At 35.6% G+C, this 16104-nt stretch overlaps 2 protein-coding genes across 2 annotated transcripts; one reads left to right on the top strand and one right to left on the bottom strand.

Moving 5' to 3' along the window:
* The first annotated feature begins 5 nt into the window (after positions 1 to 5).
* Positions 6 to 2580, top strand: LOC123540523 (uncharacterized). The gene is given in 4 exon segments (XM_053545893.1): positions 6 to 272; positions 572 to 748; positions 953 to 1087; positions 1329 to 2580. Coding segments are annotated over 4 exon segments (582 nt in total). The 5' UTR covers positions 6 to 181; the 3' UTR covers positions 1508 to 2580.
* Positions 2581 to 5215: 2635 nt separating this feature from the next.
* Positions 5216 to 15351, bottom strand: LOC123545636 (ADP-ribosylation factor 1-like). The gene is made up of 4 exons (XM_045331954.2): positions 15053 to 15351; positions 10224 to 10400; positions 7501 to 7635; positions 5216 to 6828 (listed from the first exon to the last, which is right to left on the bottom strand). Exons 1-4 carry the CDS (start codon positions 15138 to 15140, stop codon positions 6668 to 6670), a joined length of 561 nt encoding a protein of 186 aa, XP_045187889.1. The 5' UTR covers positions 15141 to 15351; the 3' UTR covers positions 5216 to 6667.
* Positions 15352 to 16104: the final 753 nt, after the last annotated feature.

Raw genomic sequence — 16104 nt, 5'->3', positions numbered from 1 at the left:
ATGAAATGTGAAATATTGCATGTGTCCGGTGAAAAGTTTGACAAGTAACCGTATTTAAAACGTAGAGAAGATCGATTCAGCAGTAAAAGAATTTATATCACTTAAAAATAGGACAGGGAATTAAATATAGTAGCACACACACAGGCAACTGCTACGCGTACTTTAGTTATTTAACGGCAAAATGGGGTTGTTTCTTTCAAAACTTAGTAAATTGTTCGAGGATTGGGGTACTTCGCAGGCGAGAATCTTAATGCTTGGATTGGATGCAGCTGGTAAATATTCTTCTTCTTCTTATTATTATTATCCGTTATTTCCATTATCACATTCAATATTTCTGTTAGCGTTAACATTACTTTTATTATGTTGTTAAGGTTCTGTAATATTATGTACATACCATCATTCCAACTCCTTAATATCATTAGAAATGATGTGTCAAATGGAAAAGATATGGCATGATAAAATCTTGCTTAATTGTGATTCAGTTCGTACATTTCCTTTTAAAATGTTGACACTAGAATCTCTTATTATTTAATGTTTATAATTGTATTATATTTTGGTTCGTATCTGTCAGGAAAGACAACAGTACTCTACAAGATCAAACTGAATGAAACAGTAGCAACTATCCCAACAATAGGATTCAATGTAGAAACTGTAACACCTGTGAAGGGCCTCACATTTACTGTATGGGATGTCGGCGGCCAGGATAAAATCAGACCACTATGGAGACACTAATTCCAAAACACTTAAGGTAATAATTTCTTTGTCTTCATTCATGTTTTATCTTTAGTCTTTGTAACACTTGCCGAGCATAAATCTGACCTTTACAATATCTTGACATCTTTTGTTCTCTTTAACAAAAAACTAGACGAAAAATCTCATTTTTATAATCAATTTGATAAAAGATTTAAAGATTATCACTGTAACAATTTTAATAAATAGTGTGATATTTCAGGTCTGGTGTATGTCGTAGACAGCGCGAATCTGAAAAGATTGTCAGAGGCCAGGGAAGAACTGTTCGGTATTCTAGAAAGCGACGAGATGAGAGGCGTACCCGTCTGCATTATAGCGAACAAACAAGATCTCCCAAGTACTTTTTTTTGCATTTCTGTGTTATTTGGTTTGGACTAAATTATTTGTGTGTTGTTTCCTTTTGAGAAATGTTTTTATCGCCAACAACCAAAACTATTGCAAATATTCCATTTAAATTGAAAACAACAATTCATGCGCCCATAATTTCCATACGGACTGGAGTAATCTTTTTCCCGTTTATTCATCTTGAATTAAATAAAGTTACTATATATATGTTATGATCTTTTTTGTTCTTGCAGATGCTCTGAATCCACCGAAAGTTATTGATGAACTAAACTTACACAGTCTCACTGGGCGGAAGTGGTATATTCAAGCTGCTTGCGCAACTACAGGAGAAGGTATTTACGAGGGAATGCAACAGTTAGCTTCAATGGTGAAAGAATTTAAGAAAGGACACCGAATTATATCAGTCAATTAAATAATAAAAACTCGCCGAGTAAGCAGGCTGAACTCGGTTAATAATGGTTCCGGAATGACGAATCTCGGCTCAAGCTGTAAAAGCAAAATGTAAAATGCCATAAAATTGGTAGAATAGACCATACGTCACAACGGTACATAACTGACTCTTGGGTTTGTGCAATATTTTACTGAATAGTGTATGCTTAAGAATTTTGCCTCTTGACACGTGAAGACTTTCTTATGGCCTATATCCGTTAGATAATGTAACGGCACAATCAAATCGAGATATCCAAACAAAGTGACTTTAACGTATTTTTATTCATATCATGAAAATATCATACCTGTACATGTGTTCATAATTCATTATATTGTCCAGACAATTTGTTAGTATAAGCCTTCGGTTTTAATGTAAATTATTGTAAATATGTAAATATTAACCTTTTGATATTTATTCTATTGTAGATATGTAAATTTTAAAATTTATGTAAAATTTTGTATTTTTGATAGTTACTGATACACACGAATTTGATAGTGTTGTTTTTGTAATATACAGTTTAAAATTTCTTTTGCATTTCTTTTCAATTCAAATGCATGACCACGGTCAAGAAGACAAGTTCCACGTTTGAACATTCTCTAAGACATTGAAAGGAATGAATAAAGGATAAATAAAAGATATATTCAGAAAAAAAGAAACATTATTGTTTCGGTTATGGATAATTAAACATGACATAATGGCGCCATGCAAGACGCAATGACAGTATACTATAATTAACATTACTATTAGTGGGAAGGACCCTTGATACGTCTTTGTAACACATTTTAAATGGTAAACATGTAACTGGATGTACTAAAATTTAAAAGAGCGCACTTTTTGGTAGTATCTGCCGCAACTAGAAAAACACGTGCAACTCGTTTTACTTTACCTAAAATCATACATTTCCGTAGGTCTCTATGCATTTTGTTAGGTGATGTTACCATAGCTATATACGTTCTTTAGTTCTTTATCCTTGCTTCTGACCCAGATAACACCTTATGAACTGGCCAAACTACATTATTAATTCACCTAACAAGGAACCGCATTATGGATTTGGGCACAATAATATGAACTTTAGTGCGTTATTACCCTCTGCAATTCTAACAGACTCGTATTAAAATCACATCAAAGGTTACTAATATGAAATAAGGCACTGCCTCAATCGGGAGTCGATCCGACTTCAACTCATCCCATAAGGCAACAACACAACACACGGTAGTGCCCTCTCTTCTTCTTCCTTGTAACTTCATCCCTCATGTTGAGTATTGTCGAAGATTATGCTATTTTCAGTCTTGACGTTTTTACCGCTATAGTTATTCGTTTTCTTTTCAGTCATTACAGCTCATCAGCTTTCCCACATGTATGCGTTTGTATCAATTTAAAAGTAGATTTTTGAATAAAAAATCAACACTGCCCATATTTGTAGTGATGTGCAAGACGTTGCGGTTCGGAAAAGTTATGTGAACGCTTATTAGGCACAAGGAACAAACGTATTCTTCCAAATAGGTCAGACGCTCTGTGCGCGTGCCGGAAGTACACATTTTTTAATTCGATAGTATATCTCATTCGGTACATCGCATGTTACCGTCGATTCCCTATTATTATGCCGAAGACAGACTAAAGTCTCAAAACGCCCTTTTCTGATTGAGGTTTGTTCTCATAACAAAATTGAAATTGACCAATTAAAAGTATACAATATTCTCACTTGCGGCCTAATTGAACATTGTTTTTGTGCTCTTGTCGATCCTCTAACTTGTGTACACAGTACAACACGAGGGAGCTCCGAATAAAAACGACGCATCCGTGACTATGGTGTTGTATACGAGTTTAAAAACTGATATAATTGCATTATTATACGACTTTTTGAAACTTTCGTAATACATTGAACAACAGAATCTATCAATATTAGTCTGACAAAACAGACAGGATCAGTGAAAAACATGTCCTTACTTCCGCTATTTAGCAAACCACTATTGTAACAGTCATTCTGACTAGAGGGACGAAGTTTCCCCTTTGCATTTACCAAAAAATGAAATAAGTAAACGATATGATATATGTATAATTTGTATTTTGAATATAAAAGCATTTGCATTAAATTATGAGAGGAGTTCTGCTTCACTTTTGAAGAGTAGGAGATACGTTTTGTCTTGGCTGGTTGTTGTTTGAAAATAGTATAAGCAAGAGTTGTCACAGGAGACAGCGCGCTCGGCTATTTCAATGCCAGATAGTGAAACTGGGTACATCTGAGGAAGCTGGAGCTGTCACTGGAGTGTTTAATGACTCCAATGTGGATGAAGATATTGGACAATAGCTTGAGTCTGTGTCAAAAGTATTAAGTAATAAGAAAGATACAGATAATGTGTATCAAACTATAATTCTAAGCAAAAAGAAGAAATAATTCATGAATTATTTGTGCAAGATTGATGCACCTTGTGTCATATGATGTGGGTGATGATGTGGAACAACTACTTTAATTTTGAATCAAATCCATATAGTAATAACTGAGATAGATTGAAAGTGCGCCAAAACTTTAACCTGAAATTATAAGTAAAAAGGGGAGATAACTCATGAAATACTGGTGCTAGAGTTATGATCCTTGTGTCATACGATGTGAGTAATGATGTTGAACAACTATTTTAAGTTTGAATCAAATCCTCTCTGTAATAACACAGATATAGTGAAAATGCATAAAAAATAACCTTAAATTCTCAGTAAAAGGGTGAAGGTGGGAGGGGCATAGTTCATAAAAAATGGTGTCAGAATTATGGACCTTGTGTCATATGATGTAGGTGATCAGGTGGAACAACTATTTTAAGTCTGAATCAAATCCATTTAGTGACAACTGAGATGGAGAGAAACTGCACCAAATCTTAAACCTGAAGTTTTAAGTAAAAAAGGGGAGGGGGTAATTCATGAAATATTGGTGCAAGAGTTATGACCCTTGTGTGAAATGATGTGAGTGATGATGTGGAACGGTTATTTTAAGTTTGAATCAAATCCTGTCTGTAATAACAAAGATATAGTGAAAATGCATCACAATTAACCTTAAATTTTAAGTAAAAGTGGCATAATTCATGAAAATTTGCTGCTACAGTTATGGACCTTGTGTCATATGATGTGAATGATGATGTGAAACAACTCTTTCAAGTTTGAATCAAATCCTTTAGTTAAAACTGAGATAGAGTGAAAGTGCATCAAAAATTTAACCTGAAATTTTAAAAGGGGTGATAATTAATGAAGTATTGGTATGAGAGTTATGGCCCTTGTGCAATATGATGTGGATGATGATGAGGAATAACAATTTTAGGTGTGAAACAAATCCATCAAGTAATTACAGAGATAAAGATAAAGTGCCTCAAAACAAAAGTTTAACCAAGGTGCGGACGCGGGAAAACGCCAACGCCGTGTAGGACAACTCTCCATACTTCGTATAGTCGAGCTAAAAACAAGGCCGGCAGTGTCCAACAATAAAAGCCACTTTTAAAGAACGCAGCGGTACTCGTATAGAATTCCACGTAGCAAATTCTGAATGTGTTTATTTTATCAGTGGACCGTATATAATAGGGTACAGCTATAAGCAAGACGCAAACTCATCAGCCATTATGTAGAGAAAAAAACAACAGTTAAAGTAACATGGACTAATAATATCATGATTGTGTTGGCACATGAGTAAGCATCCAGCCTAATTTTTTTTTTTTTTTTATTTCATATCTATCAATTCTTAAACCTCTGAGATTTTGTTGTTTCTGTTATAGCTCTTAAAATCTCTAAGATCTTGTCATTTCTGTAAGAGCTTGACATTTCTGTTACATCCCTTAAAATCTCTAATACCTTGTTATTTCTAAAAGACTTTGTAGTGTCTGTTGATTAATGTTTTATTTAACAGTCCAAACGACATGTTAGTCCTTACAAATGCACTACTTTTACTATTTTGCGACAAAAAAAAAATAAAGGCCCTCTTTCATTGAAGTTCCTAGTCAGAAATTTAGACTAAAGTGTTGAAACTTACTTTGTGCGACATAACAGCCTTACATGAAAGAGTCATGATTTGAACTTTCAGCATTTTCAAAACTGTCTAAAATAAAAAGGTGGAAAAACACAGGTCGCCCAACACGACATAAACGAAAATGTTGCAGGCTCGGTTTGATCGAGCCTGTTCATGGGCGATAGGGGAAGTGCAAGCTACCATCCACGCCTTCTTGACCCCGGGTGGAGCAGAACTCAACAATTACACATGTTATAAGTACCAGAATGTAATTCAGAGACATCCGCAGATGTTTTCATACGGTGGTGCACATGGAACCTTCAATGATGCACAGAGTGCAGTTCCATGAAAAGCGGCATATGGTCCCAAGATAAAATAAAGGATGTGCCCTAAACGAGAAAACAATGGGCAGAACTAAACAAACTTAGCATATCAAAGAAACTGCCAAAAGACAAAATTAAAAAGCAGGCACTATAACCAAGGGGTGATTATACAATACCCAACGCTTTTAAAGCGGTAGTATTGGAACCACCCAGGCCGAAATGTTCAACCTGAAAAATTAAACAGTACTCTAACACATAATAAACGTCGTGCTGAACCATCTGAAGAGATCGAAATATAACAGCTCTGATTGAAGGTACGGGAGACTTTTTACGGCCGCCACACGGCACAAACAACGCTGCTATGATAATAAAATAAAAATGTGGAAAACCACAGGTCGCCCAACACGACATAAACGAAAATGTTGCAGACTCGGTTTGATTGAGCCTGTTCATGGACGGTAGTGGAAGTGCAAGCTACCGTCCACGCCCTCTAGCCCCGGGTTGAGCAGAACTCAACAATTACACGGTATAAGTGCCAGAATGTAATTTAGAGACATCCGCAGATGTGTTCATACGGCGGATGCACAGAGTGCAATTCCATGAAAAGCAGTGTATGGTCCCCAGATAAAATAAAGGATCTGCCGTAAACGAGACAACAATGGGCAGAACTAAACAAACTTGAATTTAGAGAGGGTATCTGTGGTTAAGTCATCTATCAACTCAGAGATCTGGCGAATAAAGATATTGAACATCTGAATACGTCACAAGTTGGTATTTCATACACTTCGTTGTCAAAAGCAATCTTTGGTATCATGACCATGCCATGAATTGAAATCATCAATTTGAATCTGTGGATGCCTTTGTCAGGGTTGCGAGCTCTCTCATTGCCTGGAACAGGCCTTCTCCAGTGGTAGCAGATGTTTGCTGTACACACCAGTCCCGCCCCGTCAACATGTTCAGGTGCAACTGCTGTGCTATTTCAGACGCTGACAACGCATCTGTGAAACAAGAAATAAATATTAGTCCATGTATTTTTACGCTGTGCATTTTGTTTCCATGTAATATTGTCAAGCATATTTATTTTATTTATTTTTGCATACAAGACTGTGGTTTCCGATGATTTAAAAATGCTTGAAAACCCCATCTTGCATCCCTAGATGTAAGATGACTTGCGTGCTGTAATGACATGTAACGAGCTACATTTATGTAGTAGTGTCGTTCGTAAATCTGGATAAAAATCAAATACTAATATATTTCTCAATTTAAAAAAACCGTAATATCACGAAGCAACGTAACGTTTCACTACAGACCAGACCTGTTACGTTGAATTTGTTTACAGGAATATTGTTGAAATAAGATAATGCACATTCGTTCGAGAGGTTTTGTTTCCTGGGTCAATAATGCTCCTGAACTTCTGTACCAGTTATAACAGAAGTGATATAATAATACCAACACCAAGACACAATTCTGTTGCACATTTGTCACAGAGTGTCAGGAATGACTGTCCATCTTCAAAATAAATTCCATTTAATTAAAAAGGTACCATAGTGAACCGTTTAAATTACTTCTGAAATATAGATTTTGACAGGTGCATTTAAAATAATATTCTTGTGTACTCAGGGCTGTACTTTAAAAAACATTTATATTGTATACAGCGACGTAAAACTTACCCTGCATGTCTTGTTTGTTTGCAAGTACAACAATCGGCACACCTCTTAACTCTTCGAACTCGAGCGCGTTAAACAGTTCTTCACGTGCCTCTTCTATGCGTTCCATGTCCGAACTGTCCACAACATACACTATCCCTGCAATTGGCGAACGTGTATTTCTTCTTAGAACCAAATATGTGTTTATTAAACATGTGCTGCACTATCCTTGCATTTGCTAAACAATTATTCAAAAAGTAACTGCACTGTCCTAGCAGTTGTGACCGATCAATGGCTTCCTTAAAAGTGAACAATACCTTTGTTCAGAAAACGTATAGCGCTATCCTTGCATCCTGTGGTCAATGACTTCTTTAAACGTAAAAACAATGTCTTTGTTCAGAAAACTATGTGCACTGTCTCTGCAAGCTGTGTGTGGCAACGTTAAATGTCGCAACGCCGCTAATTGTCGCAACCACCGTAAAATGTCGCAAACACCGCTAAATGTTGCAAAATCGTTTGCCGCTAAATGTCGCACCTTTAACGTTAAATGTCGCAAAAATTTTCCCACCGTTATATGTCGCAACACCAACACTAAATGTCGCACAGCAAAATAGGGTAAGTTAAACAGTCTTTACAACTTAGAGATAAGACTGGGTAATGAATGTTTGATTCGGGAAGGACTGAATTGACCTTTCACTCTAATCTGCACGTTTGCTTTTCAGTGGTTCCGCACCATACATACATTATATATTTCATATCTAAAGGTTTGAGCACTAACGTGGTACTCGCCCCAGTACTAGATTTATTTCAGGTCTGAACTATATAATTCTATGGAGTCCTGTGTAGCTCATGAGACATTAAGCTCGCGATCCGTATTGTCGCGCGTTGTATCGCATGTCTTTTAGTCGACCTGAATTTCGTTACACAACAGGCCGGGGCCAGAAATTGTTGATGGAGGAAGGCGAGGGGGCATTAGTTTAAAACAAAAGCGTCACCGGCGACGTGCGGTAGGTACGGGGTTCCTCTGTCCGTATTTGTGGGAAAGATTTTTATATACAGGTATGAAATGTTGGCCTGTGGTGCATTTTTGTTTATTTTTTAGTTACGTACTAGAGGGGCACTCCCCTTATTTTAGGTGGTTAGGGTCTTTTCCCATTGACAATTTTGAAATACATGTCTGGAATGCTGGACTTTTATTGCATTTTTTGTTCAAATTTCGGTGTATGGGTGGGGTTATCCCTGTCATTTTCGAGGGCTCAGGGTCCCTCCACGGGAAAGTTTGAAAAACAGGTATAAAATGGTTGCCTCTGGTGCATTTTTTTTCTTAATTTTAAGGTACTGGAGGGGTACTCCCCCCTTTTAAGGGGTAAAGGGTTCTTCTCCCTGGGGCATTTTGAAATATAAGTATAAAATATTCGCCGCTGGGTCTACATTTTGAGAAAATATTATTTCCAAAATAGTTGGGTGCAACTTTGATGTGTATAAGTCACTAGTAAGCCGACAAGGGTGGGGTTTTGTGTGGGGGAAATCGGCTCGGGCAACAACAGGATGTTCAACTACGCGACACGAAGACTGTGTTTTGTACCAGCTGTAGAAAACGAAGATTTTCTATTAATCAGCCATGGGTTCTATTTCTTTGTTTGGAGGTTTACATTTAAAGTCATAAGGTAACTATCAAGCTTCAATGGCGGAGAAAAATCCTATGTGGCCCTCTGTACATATTTTCAGGTAAAGCGGGAATTTTGATATTATTTTACTTTTATACTCTAAAATTTGTTTGGTTTAGTCTCATTCCCCTCATTATCCTACTTTTCCGCCTACCCACACATAACCCCCTCTCTTTCTCTCTCTCCCCCACCCCGCCCCCGCTTTCAAAAATGTAAATATTAATATTTTCTATTAATTGTCTTGGTGCTGTGTGTTTGTGTCTTAGATTTCTGTGTCGTTATTCACCCCGTTCCCCACCCATACCCAACCCCCACAAACATACAACACTATTACCAAATCGCATCTGGTTAGAAGAAACCTCAAAATATTTCTGTCCTAAAACACTGGCCCTATTACAAAATAATTTCACAAATATTTTTCTTGCGTGACTGTTCAAGCAAGGAGTGGAACTCAGGTGAGCGATCTAGGGCCAACAAGGCCCTCTTGTTGCTATACGTAACAGCACTTATCATTAAGATAATTATTTGTATTAAATAAACCTGTTAATTTTTCTTCCCTCAAAAAAGTAAATATACATAATTGATAGTCATAGTGTCAAATAGGAAGTGCGACATTTAGCGTTGGTGTTGCGACAGATAACGGTGGGCAAATTTTTGCGACATTTAACGTTAAAGGTGCGACATTTAACGGCAGACGATTTTGCGACATTTAGTGGTGGTTGCGACATTTAACGTCAACCTTGTGACATTTAACGGTGGTTGCGACATTTAGCGGTGTTGCGACATTTAACGTTGCCAGACTGTGATTAATGCATTTCTTAAAAGTAAAAAATGTCTGTTTTCAGAAAACCTGTTAACTCTCCCTTCACTTTGAGAACAATGGTTTCCTTAAAGTTCAAATGCGTTTTAATCGCATAATCCTTAAAATCGCTTAGCACAGAGTGATGATGCCATTTTCAAAGCAAGCAATGTTTCTTAAAACATCAATGACATCCGGAAGTAAACAATATCTTATATAAATTGTAAAACTGATTAGACGACTGGTAGATTTAATTTATTTAATTAAATTTGAAATCTTACCTTCAGTGGAATTAAAGTAATGTCTCCAAAATGGTCGGATTCTGTCCCGTCCCCCAATATCCCAGACTGTGAACGTGGCCCCTTTTACAGGCGTAAAGGTTTCAATATTGATAGCTCTAGGTGGAATGGTGGTCACTGTCTCGTTTAAAATAAGTTTATAGAGTACCGTTGTCTTTCCTGTTCAAAAAATGTACATGTTAATACAATGTTGTTTATATCATTAAGTGAATTTCAGAAGATCTGCTCGGGTGATATATATATTCTATTATATTTTGATAACAAATATATCATAATAACATGTTTTGTAAAAATCTACGCAGTTGTTTTTTCCCCACAATTTCGATAGCATCATTAGGCCCGGATCCAGAAATTTTTGATGGGGTGACACCAGATTAGAACAAAGGAGTCATCGGCGAGGTATATAGCGCCGGGAGGGAGGCCTCTGGCCCTGTTGGGGGAAGACTGGGGTCTCCTCCCTGAAAGTTTTTGATATACAGGTATGAAATGGTAGCCTCTGGTGCATTTTGTGGTCTAGATTTTGGGGTACTGGATGGGTACTCCCCTCATTTTACGGGGTCACGGGTCTCTCCCCATGTAAGAATTTGAAATACAGGTATGGTGCATTTTGGTCTAAATTTTGAGGAACTGGAGGGGTACTACCCCTATTTTAGGATGGTCAGGGGGGTTTCGCTGTGGAACATGTTGAAATATACATGTAGGTATGAAATGGTTGCCTCTGTTGCGATTTTGGTTTAAATTTTGAAAGAAAAAGTTATTTCTTTGCCAAAATAGGTCACTTCTCAGCCAACTGGGAGGGGTTAGGGAGAGGTGAAATGGGGCCCCCCTCGGCCCGTCCCTGGATCCGGACCTGATCATAGACGCCTTATAGATTTCAAAACATTTGATGTGAATATGAAGATTTTATCAATTTGCCATTTAACCAAAATGCAATATCTTACAATCTTTTTAAGGCACCAAAATATGTAAACTCGTCACGTTTAATTACTTTCAGTTCAGTTCCGAAATAAAGGCATTTCTCAGTGTGTACATACCACGTGGTATTTGACGTCAGTTTCGGGTATTACGACAAGAAAATTAATAAACAAATCCATCGATTCAGAACTTATAACACCATAAGTATTTCATATTTTTACCGTTTTGAATAAATATTTTACGAGGCTCAAGCCAAGATAGTGAGCTATCAACATAAAACAATGTTCTTCTGAAATTCTGAGCAGTTTTTGCAAAGTTCCAACCCTGAAATTCGGCAAATTCTTGGAGGGTAATTCTGCAAGAAAAACCCGTGTTTTACAAATTAATGCAGGATTGCTTTCCTTTACATTGTTGTGCCTTTCACCGCTGTTTATTTGGGTTCCAAGAAGGCCTGCGAACCACTTTACTGGACATGAAATGGTAGGTTTCTCTGTGAATAAAATATATCTTTGGAAGATGCTAATAAGGCAAGAATGATACGTCGGCAAGCAGATTCATGAATACGCCTATTGTCCCTAATAGTATCTTTAAAACTACTTATTTCTGTCAGCGAGATTGTATCTTAAGGTTATGTAGAGCCTGTCTACTTAGTGACGGAACCGTTTATAAACAGTAAAGTCCTGTTTCATTTTTAAAGCATTGACAAAACATTTTACGTATATCAGTCAGATTTATCAGAAGGAATAATTCAGTGGCCTGTTTTCAAAAGCAATGTTACCTTTTCATGCACTTTCAGTCCATATGAAAGATGGGGGCTTTGCATTACAAGCAGTTGTACTATGTAAGCGATATAAGACTGTCGTAACCCTCTCAGTATGATTAATCTTAAATTCTGTCTGTTTAAAACAACTTGAAAATACTTTTTACGAATATTGTTGGCAAGTAAAGTGATTATATAGGCATAGTTTTACAACATTACATTTTACGACCATGATTCTGAAACGATATTTTGAACGATTGTTAACAATGTTCATTAAAAGATATTTATTGTTTGTCATAATTTGATACTATGACAACATACGTTTAGGGGCCTGAAGAATGCATGTAATACTGTACTATATTGATATTAGATTATGAAAAATCTTAAGATAAATCAAATTTATAATGTTTATCGAACAGGGTAGATATCCTTTTCTTTTCATACTTTTACTTTTATGTCCCATTTTTAAGGGCATAAAGTATTACCACTTTCTGGTTTCATCATTATATGATTGGATATAGGATTCTTAAGTTTTATGATAACCCCAAGTTACCTTCAGTAATGATTCTGCTGTCCTTGCCAAAACTTGGGTCATAACTTAGTAAACAACTGTTTAATTACATGACCTGTATTTGGAAGATGTTATACCGGCCCAATTCCATCTGTGACAACTATGTTTTATTTACCAACAGATAGGTATTATGCCTCAATAGCAGATCAATGTCGCACTTATTTGTGCTCTTTGGCTAATCAGTACCTCTATATTCAAAGGTCATGCAATTATTCTTTTTCTCGAGTTCAGTGTGGTCTTTATGAGATATGAAACGGGTTAAAAATAATTGACCTGACCGGGAATCGAATCCGGGACCTCTCACACCTAAGGCGGACACTACCACGTCGCTATTAAAGCTAGCTCAATAGCAAGGAAGTATAAGCGCACTCTTATAAGTTACTCTACCCTACTAGATACACCCCTTCAAGTTTAGAATTCGTCCTCGAATTCCAGGAGTTTGAACCTCTGTGGGACGTTCCAAGGTTTCCATTCGTATTTACTCGTGAGTTATTTACGTTGGGCACCAAATGTAACGAGCTGAAAATACTTCAGGCCTGACCGGGAAACAAACCCGGGATCTCTCACACCTAAGGCGGACTCTCTACCACGTTACTATAAAAGCTAGCTTAATAGCAAGGAAGTATAAGTGCACCCTTATACTACTGCAGATACAAAGATGTTTTATTCAAGTTTGAATTTATTATATTCTTCTAGCCGTTGGTTTACGCGTTGAAAGTGTCCAAATATTTCAGAATATATTTTAGTACATTACATTTTGTATACTGTTTTTATTTTTCAAAGATCTCGCAGGTGCATCTAGTATGACATACAAGAAGTACTGCATACACAAGTGTATTCTTGTTATTTATATATGAATCACATTGACTAAACTGTGATTAATGGACGGTACAACAAAATTTAATGCGAAGTCGAGATGGAAATACTTTGTTCTTACAATAATTTTATATCATAATATTATGTGCAAGTTTGCCTATCGTCAGTAAAATATTTTGCTTGAATAAAATAATTTTGAAATACAAATTTATCACAAAAGGATGCTGCACACTCTTCATTTATGAACATTGATTGCTAAGTTTCAATGTGCAAAATATGCCGTTGCGTATATGGAATCTACAAAGTTGGCTTGGCGGGTATTGCCATTGCTTTGTTGAGTCTGATAAAATGAATATTTCTAATTTTACTTGATTTTTTACAGTTATATATTTCAAAACGTTTAATAAATTTATAATATTTGTAACTATCTGCTTATATTATATTAACTTAATTTGTTAATTTTATCTTAATAAGTAGCTTCATTGAAAAATAAATCTTCTGTGCGTATCCACGATGTAATAAACTTTACAGTTGAACTCGCTTGTTGGTTTCTGTGTCTGAACACTGGCGACTTAGATCGTTTCCCAAGTTTAAGTTTAGTCTTTGTTCGCGTCATTACTCTGAAAAAGTAAAAATACGTCGTCCGAGTATTTGTCTTTGCTAACATCAAGCTTTTTTTTTTTATCAAAGTTTAGTAGATCTATCACCATAATCTACAAATATCAATGACTTATTCCTCTTTGAAGTTTCGATACATTATCAATTACTATTATTATTATTTAGGCATTGTTAAGAACCGTCACATTGTTGATTCATGTAATGATTGATAAGTAAAAAGTAGGATATATTTTCAATTTTAAACAGGCTTTTGTAGACTTTTTGGCAGTTTGAATCTTTTAAGATGGTTGTTAGTATTCGCGGCAGCACCAGTATATATACATAGGAACTCTTTTTTTTAAGATACCTCTTGAGACTATAAATAAAGTAGAAATCAGGAAACTTCACTTGACAGCTAATAATTATTAGATAACAAGTAATGAAACAAAAAAATAATAGATTTACTAAACTATTTACTTTCATATCATATCATACCGAAATTAATCTTAAAAGCTAAAGAAATCGGCAAACAGGTATCATACATAAGAAAACGAGTCTCAAACTCAGTAGTCCGCGAAACTGTTCGTAAAGGGACAATAGGTGTATTCATGAATATGCTTGCCGTAATATCATTCTTGCCGTATGAGCATTTTCCGAAGACACATTTTTTCACACGGAAACCTTCCATTTTATTTCAAGTAAAGTGGTTCGCAGGCCTTCTTGGAACCCAAATAAACACGGTAAAATGCACAACAGTGTGATTGAGAGAAATACTGCATTATTCTGTAAAACACGAGTTTTTTCTTGCCGTATTATCCTGCAAGAATCTGCCGAATTTCAGGGTTGAAACGGACCTTTGCAAAAACTGCTAAAATTCAGAAAAACTTTGTCTTGTGTTTATACCACGCTTCCTTGAGCCTTGTAAAATAATCTTAATCGGTGAAAATATGAAATACTCACGGTGTTTTTAAGTTCTGAATCGATGGATTTGTTTATCAATTTCCTTGCCATAATACTCGATAATGACGTCATATACCACGTGGTATGTAAACATGATTTCTGTACGTATGGACAGTTTTTTTTTTTAATTTTTGCACGAGTCCTTTATGAATTATGTCACAAGCATAAATTTAACAAATACGTTTTACTTACCGGCATTGTCTAATCCCAGCATCAGGATCCGAGTCTGTCTTCCTTGAATAAACAGATTTTGTGCAAGTTTTGAAACAAGCAACCCCATTTTAACATTTTAGCAATTTAAACTTCGTGTAATCTGACATGTCACATGTAGAGATTTAAAAGTTCTATATTCAGTTAACACTGTTGATAGTCATAATTTTTACAAGATTTAAGCATCATATTTAATTGATATTTTCAATAAACATCAATACTGATTTTGTCTTTGCTTTACGTGTAATACTACTGTAGTGCATGCTTGAACATCTAAAAATACATATGACGGAATTTTCTCCACGCTGGCAAGACATACGTTGTTAAAATGACACACGTATTTTTATTGTCGACAACCGAAAGTATTGCAAATATTGTATTCAAATTGAAAACAACAACAACAAAACCCCCCCAAAAAAACAACATTTTGTGCGTCAATAACTTTCCCTTTTTAATATAAAAATTGTTCTAGTTATTGTCTTTTTTTACAAAAGGATTTGCGTCATCTTTATCACCTTTTTATTACCATAACCGCAGTTTCAATTAATGTCGAGTGTTAATAAACATATTTGTCAATTTTTTTATATATTAGGAATATTAAGCTAAAATAGTTTTGAAAAGTATTTTGAATTAAATAAAATTGATATATATATATATATATATATATATATATATATATATATATATATATATATATATATATATATATATATATATATATATGTTATAACCTTTTTCTTATTGTAGATGCTCTGAACCCAACGAAAATTATTGATCAACTAAACTTACACAAGCTCACTAGGCGGAAGTAGTATGTCCAGGCTTTGTGTGCAACTACCGGAGAAGGTATCTACGGGGAAATTCACCAGCTAGCTTCAATGGTGAAAGAATTTAAGAAAGGGCACCGAATTCTATCAGCCAATTATATAATACAAAACTTTCAAATAAGCAGGCTGAACTCGGTTAATAATGGTTCCGGAATGTTGAATCTATGAATTATTCTATACCATATACGTTTTGAGCTAAGAGCATCA

Source organism: Mercenaria mercenaria, chromosome 1 (assembly GCF_021730395.1).
Source record: "Mercenaria mercenaria strain notata chromosome 1, MADL_Memer_1, whole genome shotgun sequence".
Classification (NCBI taxonomy): Eukaryota; Metazoa; Mollusca; class Bivalvia; order Venerida; family Veneridae; genus Mercenaria; species Mercenaria mercenaria.
The sequence above is the reverse complement of the archived record's forward strand: the minus strand, read 5'-3'. Positions and strand labels throughout refer to the sequence as shown.